The 17,462-nt window shown below is 44.3% G+C and overlaps 1 protein-coding gene across 2 annotated transcripts in view; it reads right to left on the minus strand.

Annotated features, from left to right (window-relative positions):
- LOC308296138 (transducin-like enhancer protein 1) overlaps nt 1-17,462 on the minus strand; it is a 47,326-nt gene that overhangs the window by 23,969 nt on the left and 5,895 nt on the right. Inside the window, exons 4-8 of one of the 2 annotated variants that reach the window (XM_080739290.1) lie at nt 17,286-17,330; nt 10,877-10,939; nt 10,393-10,497; nt 1,793-2,006; nt 373-389 (exon numbers count right to left, since the gene is read on the minus strand). In XM_080739290.1, the coding sequence (XP_080595416.1) occupies nt 373-389; nt 1,793-2,006; nt 10,393-10,497; nt 10,877-10,939; nt 17,286-17,330 (444 nt within the window). Of the gene's footprint in view, nt 1-372; nt 390-1,792; nt 2,010-10,392; nt 10,498-10,876; nt 10,940-17,285; nt 17,331-17,462 lie in introns of both variants that reach the window. The other variant, XM_080739289.1, reaches the window with a different exon arrangement.

Here is a 17,462-nt window from a genome sequence, read left to right on the forward strand (position 1 = left end):
CACCAACGTAACTCTTTGCAACTGCCACTGGGGATAATGGTTACAAGTAGTTTCATGCAACCATTCGGTTGCAAGTAGTTGCATGGCGAATCATTGGTGTGGTTTGGGCTTAAGAGTAAAACGTATTTTTGTTCGGCTACCTTTCAGACAATGCAGCAGCATAGGTGATAATAATAACATTAATAAAAAATAATAATCATAGTTTGAAGTTTAATGGATGATGTCACATTGTTTAATGATTAAACAATGTGAATCTCTGGCTTCCTTCAAAACTGGCCTAAAACGGCATCTGTCAGAAACGTACAAGTGGACACAAAAGGGATGCATGTAGTCTTTCACCTGGTTTCACATTATATAGAAGTAGAAACTTACTGTGCCAGGTTCTCGCTCTATCATCATTGGAGACAGATGCGTTGTTCAGAATGGAAGGTTGTCCATGGAGAGGAGCACAATCCACCAGATTTGGAGATAGAGGGGAAGGAAAAATAAATCACAATTAAACGCAATATAAATCACAGTATACAAAAATAAATGTTATTAACTCTCCTACTGCCAGATCATTTATTTATTTATTGGGTCTGGCGCCATCAAAAAGCGGCTTACCTTTGCGACGTTATAGTAGATAGACAGACAGACATTTATTTATTTATTTTTATTTTTTTGGGTTGTGCAATAGTGCACTTTGGTCTGCCAGGCAGCAGAGGGCGGCGTCATGCGAGAATGAATGTGAATTTGCCTGTTATGTGTTGAAGAAGAAGAAGACCAGTCACTGGCCACAGAGCCTCAGAGCCAGAGGAAATCAACAAGGAAGTGAATTGTTCTCCGTTGATCTAACGCATAATGGATTTTTTACACCATCACCGCGGAAAATGTGTTTACAGTAGACGGCCGCGCGACCCCTCATCAGCTTACAGTCATCAGACGAACGAACCGAACGAGCGCCGTATTGGCGGAGAGGTCTTGCGAAATCGGGCGAACGTGAACGTTCAAAGCGTGGGGAGAGTTAAAAACGAAAAAACGAAAAAAATGATAATGATCTGAAAAAAAAAAAGATCGGAGCCGTTCTCCGTCTCTTCTTCGACTGATCTAAAAGGATCACTTCCCCATCCCTTGGATGCGGAAGTGATTCTGGTAGCTTTCCAGACCCTATACCCACCGTCCCGTTCACTTTCACTATAGCAGGAAGCGTTATCTTTAGCATCTACACATATGGTATCGTTCAGAAACCCGTTCGCGTGGACGCTGCATACGGAGTGGATTACATTCGCTTACATTGATGTGCACGGATCGTGCACGTTAAACGCCCGTTGGGAAAGACGCTGTCGCTCAAACCCCCATTGTAAGCCAATGCAGAGCTGCAAGTTTCAATCGTGAGTACAACACGGCTGCTGCAGGAATCACTAAAAGAATGCCATGCCGTTTGTTCTTTATGATAGTCTTGTTAAATGAATGCTGTCTCAGATCATAAGGTATATTCCTGAAATAATAGAAATTACCAGCTAATCCGGCTAACAGTCATTTTGGCAGGCTGTGAAAGTGTTAATGTGAGAGGTAAAATGAAAATATTAATCTGAGGACGAAGGCTGTGGTAATGGTAATTTGAATGAGTCATATGTAATATATGTATATTTAAAATGTACTGTACAGTGTAGCAGATGTACTGTACATTTCAATACGATCAAAAGTCCTGCTTTGCATTTCCACAGGAAGCCCTCACAGGTGACCAACAGCAATCCCCAGGTGCGGGCGACATTGTGCTGGCATGGCTGCATTCCTGGGTGGGTGTGCTCACCTCTCAGGTGCTCGGGGTGGGGCTCGTGCCCTGACGGGTGGGGCTTCTTGTCCCCTCCGTTGTCCTTTCCCAGCAGGTGCGGGGGCATGGCCCCGAGGGCTCCGGAGAGAGCTAGGAGCCCGGCTGAGCCGCCCAGCTGAGAGGGGTGGAGGCCGGCTGGGTGTGGGGTGAGAGGTACGGGGGCACCACCGCCATGGGCATGGGAGAGATGTTGCTGCTGTAGGAGGGAGGGGGCATCAGTGTCAGTGAAAAACAAATAACGTTTATTTAAATATTTAAATACTGAATGAATATATAAAGGATACTGTATATAGGCATATCTTTTATGTGTTGAATAGCAGGCTGTCTGTGTCCTAACAAAAGCTAAAATGTTAAATGAAAGCGAGTCATTGGGTTTGTCCTTCTGCCTAATCAATGAAGAGATATCGAGTCCTACAGCAGATGGATCAGGTCCCTCTGTCTCTTGAGTTTTCTCTTCCTCAACAAGCTGTTGTACTCAAGACAGTGAACAAACCCCTCCTACACACACACACACACACACACACACACACACACACACACACACACACACACACACACACACACACACACACACACACACACACACACACACACACACACACACACACACACACACACACACACACACACACACACACACACACACACACACACACACACAGCTCCCTTCAATCCCTCCCTCTCTCTGGGGTCAAACACTGAACAATACTGACAGCTGGGATCAGAGCCCATTGGGGGGGGGGCAGATGCTGCATGCAGTGCTGGTTCTTTGGAGGGAGTGGAGAGGAGGAGAAGAGAGAAATGGAGGAGAGAGAGGGGGGGGGATGGACAAGAGAGGGCAAGAGAGAGCAGAGGAACGTAAGAAACGGAGGAAGGACCAGAGTGAAAGAAGGGAGGAATAAGTAGAACAGAAGGGAAAAGGAGAGAGAAAGGGAAATGGACAAGAGACAACAGAAAAGGGGAGGAAAGAGGGGGAATGAGAGGGATAGAGCAGGGGTTCTCAAGCGTTTTTAGGCCGTGACCCCCAAAATAAACATATTTGCACTGGGGACCGCCACCCTGACAAGCACTTGGAAATGTAGGTATTACATTTAACGTGTATTTTCACAATGTTCGCCTCTTGCTTACTTAATATTTGACAGTTTGGCCAGTTTGGTATTAAAACGGTCTTGAAAGTCCTTAAATTGTCACTTATAAATGTGCAGATACCCTGTACACACTCATAACGTGTGTTGGTTTGTTTACCGTTGAGTGAGAAAAAAATTACATAAAGCTAATCATCTGGGGACCCCACAAAATAATTTGGGGACCCCACTTGGGGTCCCGACCCCCAAGTTTGAGAACCACTGGGATAGAGGAGGGAACAGAGAGAGCACATAAAAGAAAGGAACAGAAAAAGAAGAGGGGGGGTATTGGGGGCGTTTGGCCGTCAGCCCTGCTCTCTCTTTCACACCAAATCAGGCGCTCGTCTGAGCGTGAAATGCCTTTGTGTTTCAAAACATCATTATTGCCTCTTCAGACAGGAGCCACGGGAAGCATGATGAGAGAGGGGGGGGCTAAGTTAATTTTACCTACTATAACCTACTTTTGATTACAATGTAGCAACATCACACGGCTCTGTTTACACATTTTCTTTATAATCTAGTAGGCCTATATCTGTAATACATTTTAGTTTATTTTTTATTTTTTTCACATTTGCTCTGTCAAAGTAAACCCATGTTTCCCATGGCCCTGATTTGAATGGAACAGAATTTTGGGGGAGCGAGAGCGCACGCGCGCAAGAGAGTGGGGGTGGAAAGGAGAGAGAAAAGAGGGAAGGGGAGGAGGGGTTAGGAGATAGAGATGAAGGAGGTGGCGGGGTGGTAGGAGCGAGTAGGGATGGGACGATACGCGATATTATCGTTTATCGTGATAAAAAAAACCACTCACGATAATCGTATCGTGGAGATTTAATTCATCGTGATATTGTCTTCTGTCATGCACTGGGATCAATTCACCTTTTATTTGTCTAGCTGCATATCCGGTACCACTTAAAGTTTAAGTTAAGTTTAAGTCTTAAACCCTCTATAATTGGTAAAAGGGTACTTATAATATACGTACTTGATACAGTCTTTTTTCCCAAATGTCTTTGCCAAAAAAATAAAATGTTATATATAAATGTTCCGCCCCAGTTTAATGGATTTTGATTATCGTGATAACATTGTAAATCGCGTCACAATAATCGTGATATGAAATGTTCATATCGTCCCATCCCTAGGAGCGAGTGGGGCTAGGGGTCAGATGGGAGGGGGGACTGGAGGTCAAACAGACTTTTTATCTCACCTAATTGACTAAACCACCCCCTGTCTTCTCTTCTCCTCCCTCCATCCCTCAACGCCCCCCCATGAACAGCAGAAAGAACGACGCCATTGCTTTTCAACCCCCACAGCAGCCCTGCGCCTGTTCGTCCATGTGCGCACGCGTGCGACTGTGCGTGCATGTGCGCGCACACCTGTTTCATAGTACAGTCAATGGTGCGCACAAATACACACGCCCCAAGCTCACGGTTTCCCCCGGTTGACTTGCCTGACAAACAGTCAAACATAAACACATCACACTTGAACACACATGCACGTGTGTGCGCACGCACACGGACGCACAAACACACACAGAGTCGATAAACAAGGCATGCACACATACCCAGCAAACACCCTGCCTGTTGTTTCTATGGGATAATAGAAATGCACACTGCTACACACACACACACACACACACACACACACACACACACACACACACACACACACACACACACACACACACACACACACACACACACACACACACACACACACACACACACACACACACACACACACACACACACACACACACACACACACACACAGAGAGGACCCCTGGTGGGATTAAATGGACGGGAAGTATTGGTTGAGGCGAGGGGAGCCATGGCTTGTCAGGGGGTGTTAGTGTGAGCGTGTGTGCGTCTATGTGTGTGTGCGTCTATGTGTGTGTGCGTCTGTGTGTGTGTGTGTGTGTGTGTGTGTGTGTGTGTGTGTGTGTGTGTGTGTGTGTGTGCAACAGAGGCAGGGGCAACATGCTTCATTACACTCATTTAACTCACACAAACAGGGTGAATGACAGGCTGGCGTGGGAGATGGAGAGGAGAGGAGGGCAACATGGGTGCAACCCCCCCTTTTACAAACACTGGAATCCAGCAATTAAGACTCAAATGGCAACTGCCAAATCAACCCCCATCAGCCCGTCACACACTCACACACAAAACCTGACAGTCCACGATTCCACGCCAACCAACCAACCCACCCAGCTCACCTCTCACTACCCTAAACCGCACTCCCAGAACCCATGCCATTTGCCAAGCTAAACCATTTTGGCAATTTATCCACCGTTGCCTTGAACTTTAGGCCTAGAATTATTCAATGCTTTAACCAGTGAAAAATAGAAGTTATACAAGCTCACTGCGCGGCACCGAGTGCCGCGCTGCGAGCTTGTAGTAGATCTGCTATTTTCACAAGTCGTGAAAATGTGTGCAAATCTTTGAATATATGTATTTTCAAAGCGAACGTTTGTAACTCAAATTTTGCTTCTGGGTGGTCCCTGGAACTGAATATTTTGAGATGGGGGTCCGTGGCAAAATAAATATCATTTTGGGCTTGGGGGTCCTTCACATGAAAAGGTTTGAGAACCACTGACATAGTAGTCTCTCAAGAACAGACTAACTGAGCTCCAGTTAAGTGAAAAGGACCTTTTCTTTGACGATGGCTGGCCAGATTGCTGACATAGAAACATAGGTTTTTCAAAAAACCTTAGAAGGATTCAAAAGACACTTAGAGAATCGGGTCAAAATTCTAATTTTCACGATTCTTTCAAAAATAGCAGATCTACAAGCTCGCAGCGTGGCACTCGGTGCTATTTTTCAATAGCATAAAATAATGATACACAATAATGTGTACCCGTTCTAAATGGGTTAACTCCCCACCATTCAAGTCCCTCTACTTATTTCTCTCTGACTTAACACCCCCTCTGCTGCTCTGCATAGTTAAACTTCACACTGAAGCTGCTAAAATAGTTTTCCCTCTCTTCATCCTTGCCATACCAAACCTCTCTTAAACCCTCTTAAAGCTGCTTCAGTAGTAAATAATATTGTAGTAAAATGTTGTTAACGTTGCACAACACCCTGTCAGCTCTCAGTAATTCAAACGGTGTGAGAGAAAATCTGGCCTCTGTGTAGGTGGCTCAGCACCAAACAGACTACTTCAGACTACTACAGACTGGCAGTCGAATGAAGTCGGGAGGCCGACCCACGCGACTAGTACGGTGCTAGAAATAGCCCATGGCTTGATGTATTTTTCAACAACAAACACATGAACACGACAACATGTACATGCTAAAATCAGAGAAATAATAAAGATAACTACTGCATTGCATGGTGCTTAGGTAGGGCATGGGCACGCAAGGAGGAGCAGGTTATTGTCAAAGTTCACGCCCACCAGTCACGACACTAGGCTCGCGATGCAGAAGGGAGGCGAAGGGAGACCTCTTGTGTCAAGTGCATCAATATCAGTTGTGAAGATGTTATGTCATAAAGGATGACCATCAATAGCCCACGTAAAAAGGTTCTGGCTTCCATTTGGGGGGAAATTTAGGAGGATTTACAGATTCTTTGACAAAGTGAAAGAGGTTCAAAGTAATGTCAGAAAAAGACAACAATGAAAAGTAAAACAATAGAATCCAATATTGCCTAATAGAATGTTATTTTGTTGTGAAAGCTGCAGTGGAAGTTCCACTTCATTAACGCTTATTTCTCCATCTGCAATTCATTTAGTGTTAACGTATAAACAATAGAAGCACAGTGGTTTTGGTCTTTACCCTTACATCTCTCATTTAGTCCAGACTCTTTTTTTTATTGCCCTCAAAATTCCCTGTCCTTTTCTTCACGCCCCATTTCATTCTCCCAAACATAACGTCCCCCCCCACCAACAACAAGTTAGTCTCTGAGGACTGCGTCAGTCGTGGGTGCACGATACAAGGAAGCTGCCGCCTGCCGGGGAGAAATGGCTCTGCATTGTTTAGAGACACCTAAATATGTGAAACATTCAAATCTGGGGATTCATGATGGCACTCTTTGCAAACCAAATGTGTACTGATTGGTACACATTGGTGATAGGAACAGTCATATAGGTATGTTTTGAAGGAAATATTAAAATCTTGTCAGGCCGAAGAATACATACACTACAGTACATACATACATATCCTATCTGGAGAGTTGTAACTTGTGTCAAGACCCAAGGAATCCAGCTTTACGAGATACGGTTATAGGCCAAAATGGGAAGCGGCCTCCGTCCTGCAGTGCCAACATGAGACCAATTTGAATGATTTAGGGTGTACGTTCTTCTTTGCAATTCAAAGTTTCATGGCGATTTGTCCAGCAATGTCCAAGATCATGCTTTGAGTATGAGAAAGTGGGTAATCTGGGTCGTCAATCTCTTCAACCAGTGGAGCAAAGCCGCTGAAGAGCTGAGCATAATCATGTGTTTGGGGTTTGTATAGAGCAGTGGTACTCAACCTTTTCAGGCCGCAACCCCCAAAATAATCATATTTGAACTGGGGACCCCCCACCCTGCACAAGCACTTGGAATTGTAGGAGTTGGCATAACATTTAGTTTGACTCGATCTATTCCATTGTGAAAATAGCCATGAGGCGTTGTGAGCATGTAGATCTGCTATTTTCACAATTTCTGCCTCTAATATTTGACAATTTTACCAATGTTTGACCAGAGGTACTAAAAAGGTCTTTAAAGTCCTTAAATTGTCATTTAGAAATGTGCAGATACCCTCTATACACTCAAACTTTAAATTGGTTTGTTTACTGTTGATTGAGTAAACAATGTTGCACATTATGTTAATTATCTGGGGACCCGCCAAAATTATTTGGGGGGGTCCCGACCCACAGGTTGAGAACCACTGGTATAGAGGAAGGGACACTTTCTTCCTGCCGTTATCCAGAAGAACTAGGGTGCCACCCGATAGTTGTGTGGTAGCAGAGACTAACAGGGAAGATAGCCCGGCGGTTGTAGACAGAACAGACTAGAGAAAAGCTCCTGCTGGAGAAGATCCATGATAACAAGCTCAATGATTTCAGCTCAGTTTGTCTGTGATTGCTGATGTCCTATAGCCATTCTTAAGACTTCAGTCGGATGAATGGAGAGACAGGATCAAAGTATGTAAAAAGAACTGGCCCAGGTTTGACTTATAGTAACATGAGCGGTCCATTCAGGTCACTGAGTCACAGTAGCAGGGAACATGGGCTACGGTAGTATGTGGGCAGACTTGGGGTGATCCGGGGGCAGAACGTTTGGAAGCACTATTGAATTGAAATTATATTTTATTTGTTAGCAACACTAGGAGTCTATGGTTCACAGCATGTAAAACAGCAGGACTCGAAACCGGGAGAGCAGTTTCTGAAACAACAATATGTACTGGCATTCTGGCAATGGGCCTGATGTCCGGCTGTGGTGATCTACCTCTTGACAGCGATTCATCTTGATTCCCAGCTAACCAACAATAGGGAATAACTTCATAATCCATTCAATTAACTATTTAAAAGCAATCCAGCCATAACTAGAAGCAGTGCTCTTCCGAGCACAGGTCTCCACCAGGCCATGCGTCCTGGTGGTGCTACTGTATAATAGGCCAATGTAAAAAGGGTGGCATATGTTCTTCACCTTAGATCTTTCATGGCAATCGGACGCTGCATGCATGATTTGAAGCATTGTGTTCCAAAAATGTGTTTTGCTAAAGTCTACCTGCTGGTGGCGCTATAACAGGCCAATGTGAAAAAGGTAGCATTTGTTCCTTGACCCAGTGGGAATATGTGTGGCAAATTTCACGGTAATTGCAAGCTGCGTTGATGATTTGAGGCATTTTGTTCAAAAACTGAGCAATCCTGCAAACTTTGGAAGCTACTATTAGCCAATCAGGATGGAATATGAAATATCAGATGGATCGGAGTTGATCACATGACTATAGAGATACTGTGTACCGATTTGCGTGATTTTTGGATTAAATCTCAAGGAGTAATATCCAAAAATGTGTTTTACATAAGTCGGCCCAAAGGTGGCGCTATAAAAGGCTGATGTGAAAAATGCAGGGCAAAGGTTTATCCTTAGCCTCTAAGGAGTGCGCTTACAAAGTTTGAAACTGATCGGTGGAGTTATAGATAAAACCACAAATCGGCCTGTTATAGCGCCACCATGAGGCTGATTTAAAAAGATTTAAGTGGCATTTCTTCCTCGGCCTAGTAGGAACGTGTGTGCGCGATTTCATGATAATTGCACTCTGCGTTTGTGATTTGAGGCATTTTGTTCAAAACGGCTCAATCCTATAAACTTTGGAAGCCAATCTTAGCCAATCAGGTTGGAATATGCAAAATCGGACAGATCCGTGTCGATCACATGACTGTCGAGATACTGCCTACCGATTTGTAGGATTTTTGGCCAAAATCTGTAAGAGTAGTGCACAGAAATGTGTTTTGCGAATATCGGCCACTAGGTGGCGCTAGAAAAGGCCCATTTGAAAAATTTAGGGCAGAGGTTCTAGATTGGCATCCAGGGAATGTGTGTGTTGACTTTGGCAGCGACCGTGCCAACGGCGACTGAGATTAGGTGCTCACAAACTGCGAGGACGCACGGACGGACGGACGGACGCACGCACGCACGGACGGACACACGGACGGACGGAGGGGAAAACATACTCTCCCCCATGCCTTCGGCTGGTGGAGACAACAATTACCAAGCGGGTCACTTCACCTCCATCCCGCCTACAACTACCACACCCGTCGTGTACAAGTCTCCCACTACGCAGAAATATATATATAATGCATGCTATGGGGAAAGTAATTAAGTACATACATAGGCTGTCCCATTCACACCTTTACCAAAAGTTGTCTGTAGGTAGGCTACTGATAGTGTGTGTGTGTGTGTGTGTGTGTGTGTGTGTGTGTGTGTGTGTGTGTGTGTGTGTGTGTGTGTGTGTGTGTGTGTGTTGCCGGAGACCATCACCACCACACTTGATGTCTAGGCGAGTACAACGCAGTTTAATGGAGCCGTGTGTGTAGAGAATAGAGATGCTAGGGTTCATTTGGTTAAAGTTAAGGTGGGGCAGAATATAGGTGGTTAGTTAAAAACGCATACATGACTGCAAGATTGGCTAATGATACAGGCACACTGGCATTAAAATAATAAAAGCACTTAAAAGCATAACGTTAAGCATCACAAGAGGGGCTGCTGGCAACGTTGTAGTAGAGTGTTGTGTCTCAACCCTGATTCTATCCCTGACTCGGAGTCCCAACTCTTCAAAACAAAGACCAAAACGCTCTCCTCCTTACATAATATTTGAACAATATCCTCGTCTTTCTATACAAGAGAAGACTATTTGGACATGGACTTTGGACATGGATATTACGTATCGGACAAGAAGCAGAAGAAAACCTGTGTGCACACACACATATACAGTATACATACAGACAGAGGATAAAGAATTAAAAAAAGTAGAATACACACTGTAGGCGGTAGGCCGGGTAGTCCACGTACCCCGATGACGGCATTGAGCTCAGCCATGGTCACCTGTTTGGCCCGCTCAACAGCCTGGACTACCTGCTGTTGGTGCTGCAACACGCGCGCGCGCACACACACACACACACACACACACACACACACACACACACACACACACACACACACACACACACACACACACACACACACACACACACACACACACACACACACACACACACACACACACACACACACACACACACACACACACACACACACACACACACACACACAAAATACATTAGTTTGATTATATACTTGTGTCTTAAACTTGGTATTGTTAGTTAGTAGCAGCAATGTGAAGGACACCTTTATTAAAATGAATGTTTGATTTATCAACAGTAAAGCTGGCTCTCTTTCCTTCTTGTCTACAGCCCAAAAACACATACATACAGGCCCACACAAAATACTGTACAAACACACTTACCTCCTGAGAGAGGAAGGGGATGACTTGTGCACAGATGGTGTTTAATCTCTTGGCAATTTCGGTCTGGGGAGGGAGAGAGGGAGGGGTGTAATTTTTAATACCATAATTATAGTCATTTAGATAGGACAGCTGTTTAGTATCATCAATCAGGTGTTACATGCATGCACGCGCGCAGTCGCGCACAGCCACTTCAACCTGGCAGCACCACAACAAGCTGACATTAACGCATACAGATACTGTGAAGACTAAAACCAACACACACACACACACACACACACACACACACACACACACACACACACACACACACACACACACACACACACACACACACACACACACACACACACACACACACACACACACACACACACACACACACACACACACACACACACACACACACACACACACACACACACAAAAAATACAATATCCCGATATTTTCCCAAGCTGTATCACAATACACGATTTTATCATGATTCTTTTTCATGTTGGTTTTTCATGGTTATTTTTCCAAGTTACTTGACAAAAACTATACTCTCTGGGTTCCTTTTGGGAGGTCTAAATTGAACTTTACAAGTATGTAACTCTGACAGTATACAAATGAAACCAAATGGACCCGTACTGTCAGAGTTAAGTGGAGACCTTGACATTTTAAAGTTTGAGAACTACTGATTTAGACCAAAATGCAGGTTTAAATTGAATTCTGCAATGAATCTCTGCATTAACGATTAAACAGGATTTTTTATAAAGGTGTCTACACACCAAACAGCCTACAGGAGACTCCTTCTGACTGTACACAGACTGCAAAGAACTGCAAAAAACTAAGCACTTATTTTTTATTTTATTTTTTTCAGACGACGCCGACTGTAGTTACTGTATGGCAGTGGTGCCAGGTCTGCTCCTTATAAGCAACGTTGATCCTGTTTTCCTATAATGTTGCTAGATGTGGGTTGCTTTTGTTTGGGCTTGTTTCTGAAGTGTAGTTGCTTATTTGGCCTTGCTTTCAACATTATTTTATAAAATAACTAATGTAATAGAGTTCAGAGGTGAAACTGGTCGCGCTTTTGGGCTTATTTTCATAGACCTGGTCGCGTATTTCACTCACAGAATCTGGCAACCCTAACCCGGCCGGAGGCAGCTCTGTTCTCCGTGCAGAGGAGGAAAAAAAGAAAACAACAACACGGGCACTTGATGGACTATTACTAGCCTACTACTAGCTTTGCTTTGGATCCGATTGGAATAGGAATTGAGAGTTGAGATTGAGAATATGGTATTTAGTAAAAATATGCGACGGGAAAATGTCTCTGGCTTGTTTTGGCTTGGTTTTGGAGCAGTAGTAAACTATTCTACAACTCCCTCAATCTTACCGACGGCGAGGGGCGACTGAACAAAACTGAGCAAGTCCAGTTTTCCAGTTTTCGGTCGATAAGGTTCCCGACCCGCTGCCGAAAACCTGACGATGAGCTCCCGTTCGGCAACAGACGGTTTCCGCCGCCTTCCGCCGCCGAATCGTCGCCGAATCTGTGCGGTTAAAAGTGGCCTTAAGGCTCCCTCAATTGTATCACGATAGAGCATCGCAGTTGAAGCCCCACCCCGTCCTCACTCTGGTGTCGGAAGTGTTTTCTCCATTCATTTCTTGCATAGACATTTCATAAAGTATTTATTTAAACGTTTTTAAGCCTTGGACAAAGCCACCTCGGCTGGAGAGGAATCATGACAATATTCACATTTTTTTGAATGCAAAGATTAATTCGAAAGCTGAAAGAAATGGCAGGGTACAAGACTGTGTACATCATTATTTTTAAAATTGCGGAAACTACACTCCCAGAATGCTTTGCGAATGTTGTTGTTGTTTCCTGAAATATAGCCGTTAAATCACGCTCAGTTTAGTTATCCAGGCCAGCATATGGCCTGAAATGTAGTGATTGTCATCTCTGTGGACTCTCTTATCGACATCTTTAACTAGTGCATCATATTTGTAAAAGAACGTATTCGCTCACGGGAGTTCTGCTGACGTGCAATAATCTGCCGGGAAGACAGGGGGCAGTAAGCTACTTCCGCGGTAACCGCAAGATATGTGAAAGAAGAAGAAGCTAGACCAATCACAGACGTCGTTTTTACGTTTAGCAGTATGGGAAATGCAGTTCTTCTCCGTGCGATCTTGATTAAAACGTGTTTTTACTAAAACTAGAGTGATTGCATACATACTCGGGGGTTCTACAGGAGCATATGGAACCATTTTACAACCACCAGCCTAGCGGTAAGTGTACATTGAATTGCCACGACTTTATGGCTGATAATGAAAAACCCTATGGTAAATTTGAATGGCCAGCTTGCTTCCGACACCTCACTGCGATGCTCTATATATACGATACCTCTGAAAACGCATATCGTGGAGACATTGTATCATCTCAACGATAATTATCACCATATCGCCCACCCCTACACACTCACACACACAAACAGACAATATTACAAGAGATTCTCTAGCGTAGCTTATCAGCATGAGATCAAGTTTCTCTCTCTCTCATTTATTCCTTTTTTCTCTCCCTCTGTCCTTTCTGCTCTCAGGGCCTGCATTCGGCTCTCTTCCCATCAGCGCTTTGCCATAATCTCATCAGTCCCTAATTTCATTTGCCACCCCCCCCCCCCCATCTAGTATCCATGCCAACACATCCGCCTGCCCCCCCCAAGCCCCGGAGGTGGCTACAATTGGCCGAAACCAGATACCCCCACGGTGGCATCAAATCAGATAAGGAGGCTCATATTACATATCGTCCAATCAAATTGATACGAGTAGGGTCAGGGCAAAGAGGGAATTGGAGGAGCCTTGAAATGTAGTAATGGCTCATCAGACACACACACACACACACACACACACACACACACCACACGAACAGACACACACATGCTAGTATGTACTAGGATGAAACGTAGGGACATATTCTGCTTTAAGAACCAGCCAAATGCCTTTCACAGGACCTCTCGACATGCGCGTGCCGTGCACGCCACGCACAGTTGCACACATACTGTATACGCACACTAAGCTCTATCAGCTGAACTAAAAGCACACACAATATTACCCAGGCAGAGTTCATCCAATTATATACTTGGTTGAGCCAAGTAAAGGACTACTTTAGCCACATAAACCCAGACAGAACTAAATTAAGAAACTGGTGCACCTGAAGGGACATAAATAAGATTGACTTTGACCAGAATACACCTTTGAGTGACCTAAATAAATTACTTTGCCTGTCTAAATATAGAAACTATTTTACCCAGAATACACCAAGAGCATTTTATAAAAGGCACCACTTTGCCCAGAATACACCTCTAAGTGGAACCAAACAATATACGTTTTTATTTTTATTTGAACCAGAATCAAAGAGAATATCTAAAGAGAGAAGAGTTACAGTCTGTGATAGGAATGTCTGCAGGTGCAGCACACATTGCACTCATCATGTTCCATTATGCGTCAATCATTCTTCAACCACCTTCTGCTTTGTTTTACTACAGTAGATGCATTTTTATGACGGATATCATTTGGTCTAAAGACTGACCTCACAAAAAATGTCCGTGTCAACCTGTAGTTCTGTCCGTCTCATGTATAAGAACATGCCTGTAGACAGTTATATCATGCAAATCTAGCAAGCCTATCTCATCACACATCGTCTCTCCACATATTGGCAAGAATACACAGAGGAAAATAAATGGTAGGTGGAGCATAAAGCAAGGATGGATCATGCGACTACTATGTATCCTAATATTCTTTGCATTCATACATTTGAAATGAGTGCAGTGCCCATTCAGGTTGCTGTGGCCGTTCAGAAACCATGCCCGTTCAGAGTGGGCCAGTTCAGGAGGACCGCTCATCCGATCTATAAAACATGTAACTCTGTTGAGCAGTTTGTGGGATACGCGAAGGAAAGACTAGCAGACAATACAGAGATTCCTATAATTGATAGACAGATGATCTCTTGACAAAACATCATACATCATCATGGGACCAAAATTACACTTGGAAGTAACAGTGACAATGACACATCCAGGTAAAACACCAAGTTTCCCCAAATAAGATGATCTTGCGGCTACTGTGATTGAAATCTCCACGCAATACTACTCCATGGACGTGACAAACGAGTGCACACACTGGTCTACTAGACTAGTGCACTAGTCCCATATACACTCACACACATACAGTAAGCATTACCCACAAAGAGAGAGCTGAACAATGAGCTACTTTAGCAAAAATACACTCTCAGAAGTCTGTCATTTGAATGCCTATGAATAGATTATAGAATCTGACTATCATGGTATCTGGGAATGGTCTGAACTACGGGGGCCAACTCAACTAAAGCTCACAGATCTATGTTAGCAAGGCTAACAAGGAATAAATAAACATGTTAAGGCTACAAATCCCTAAAGCTGTGATCCGAGAGGGAAATGTGACCGCAACAAATTGTAACTTGAAAGCTCCAAGAGTAAACAAGACTAGGCTTTGCTAGAACTAACAAGGACATGATAATGATGTTAGCCAATGTTAAATCTATGCAAGTTAACAAGGCTTATCTAATCGGCACTCACTGGGGTTAATTAAGGTAATGGGGTGCCCCAGAATAGTAGTGGGCTAAAATGGGTCATACTCATAGCCCATGAAATGTTGTGGATTATTTAAACTACAGTTATACAGGAATAGAAAGGGGAGCAGATTTTGAACCCTTTGTGCAGATATTTTCCACAGGTGACAATTTGATTACATAGGGTCTCTCTCCCAATTTGTACAATCAAAAGTAACATTTTTCGATGCCTCTGTGCATCAAATTTAACGGTTGGTTGAGGACCCAGTCGGGTCACATTTCATTGATTTCAGATGATATTGGGGTAGGGAGGTTTAAGATGAGTCCAATAATAGTACTCATTTTGCCCCAACGCACCATTAAACACACAGCAGAGGGAGAAATGCATATGCGTACACACAAAGTGCTGTGATAGGATAGGCCTCACATTACACATAATTGCAGGATTATGAATTTCTCCCTCATAGAGGCATTTGCGCGTTCAGTCGTGCACACACATACACACACACAGTTTCTCTCTCCCCCCTCCTTCCCTGCTTCTCAGCAGGAGGTGGATAGTTAGTTTGTACCTCCCCCCTCACCAGGAGCTTGTTGCTCTGACAACTGCAGCCCCAAGCTAATGACCTCCCCTGGAGCTTTGCTGTGCGTGTTGTGGTGTGTGTATGTACGCGTGCGTGCATGTGTGTGTGTGTGTGTGTGTGTGCGCGGACAATGGGCAGAGTCGCGCCTCCCTCACAATGAAAGAACAGTAGTTTCACACAGATATAAAATGAAAGCGAAGCAAGGAGAAAAGGGGCAGGGTGTGAGAGAGGGGAAGCGAGGAGTACAGTCTCTCATTGTAAAAATGAGAGCGAGGGAGGGAGAAAGGAAAGCAGATAACCGGGGAGAAGAGTGAAAGTGTGGCGGGACTACAGAAAAGAGGCACAGTGAGCAAAAACAAAGAGACAAAAGAAACAGAGAAAGATTGAACGAGAGAGAGAGAGAAAGAGAGAGAGAGAGAGAGGTCTCCACTCTTCAGTGAAGCAGCCAGGCCAATCCACCTCCAATTTCCTCTGGTCTGACGGGTCGATATCTGTGGTAATTACTGGTAAACGCTCTGAGCCCTGCACCACTCCTGTGGGGAAACGTCTATGTGTTTGTTTGTGTGTGTGTGTGTGTGAGTGTATGTATGTGTGTTGGGGGAGCTTACACGAGCACCTGCCTACCTATCTGTTAAGTACATTTATATCTTTTGCTATGCAAGTACAGTATGTCTGCCTGTGCGTCTACATTCACACACAGGTGTGAACATATTTGCTTAGTATAGCCTTTATGTTCAAATGTCCTTGGCTGCAAGTGCATGCGCAGAAAGGAATGCTTTTCCTTCTCTGTCTAGAGTGTCGGTGCGTGTGTGTGTGTGCGTCCCCCCGCCTGTAAAAAGGAGGTCTCCTGTCTTTCCTCCACTGTGTTTCCTCGATAAAGGGCCTCGCCGTGATCGATTCCTCTGCCCTCCCCGGCCCTGCCCCTCTAATGTAATAAAGCAGGCCGCTCCCCCAGACAGCACCAATCAATCTACAGAGCCATTCATCCTGCCTCTGGGCTCAGCCGGCCGGCCCTAACCAGGGAAATGGAGACAGAGCTCCATCGATCACGGATAAACACACAAACATATACACAAATGGCCAGATACACACACACACACGCACACAACCCCCCCCCATGCACAAAAAAGTGAACACCCACACAAGTACATTAAAACCTTGCCATAAGAGAGGCAAACAGATGATGCATACAGACAGACAGACAGGCAGACAGACATAAATCGACAGACAAACAGACATCCATACCTGCTTATGCATTTCAATGTTGAGGCCATAAGACATCTCATAGTACTGGGGAGAGCAAAGAGTCAGATGGTTAGGACCTTCATGTAGTATAATTTAAAGCAATGACAAATAATTCTATGCTCCAAAAACAATTCATGGTGCAATTCAAGTTAAAAGTTTTAACTTTCTGTCTGCACA

Source organism: Nannobrachium achirus, assembly GCF_963921795.1.
Source record: "Nannobrachium achirus genome assembly, chromosome: 12".
Lineage (NCBI taxonomy): Eukaryota > Metazoa > Chordata > Actinopteri > Myctophiformes > Myctophidae > Nannobrachium > Nannobrachium achirus.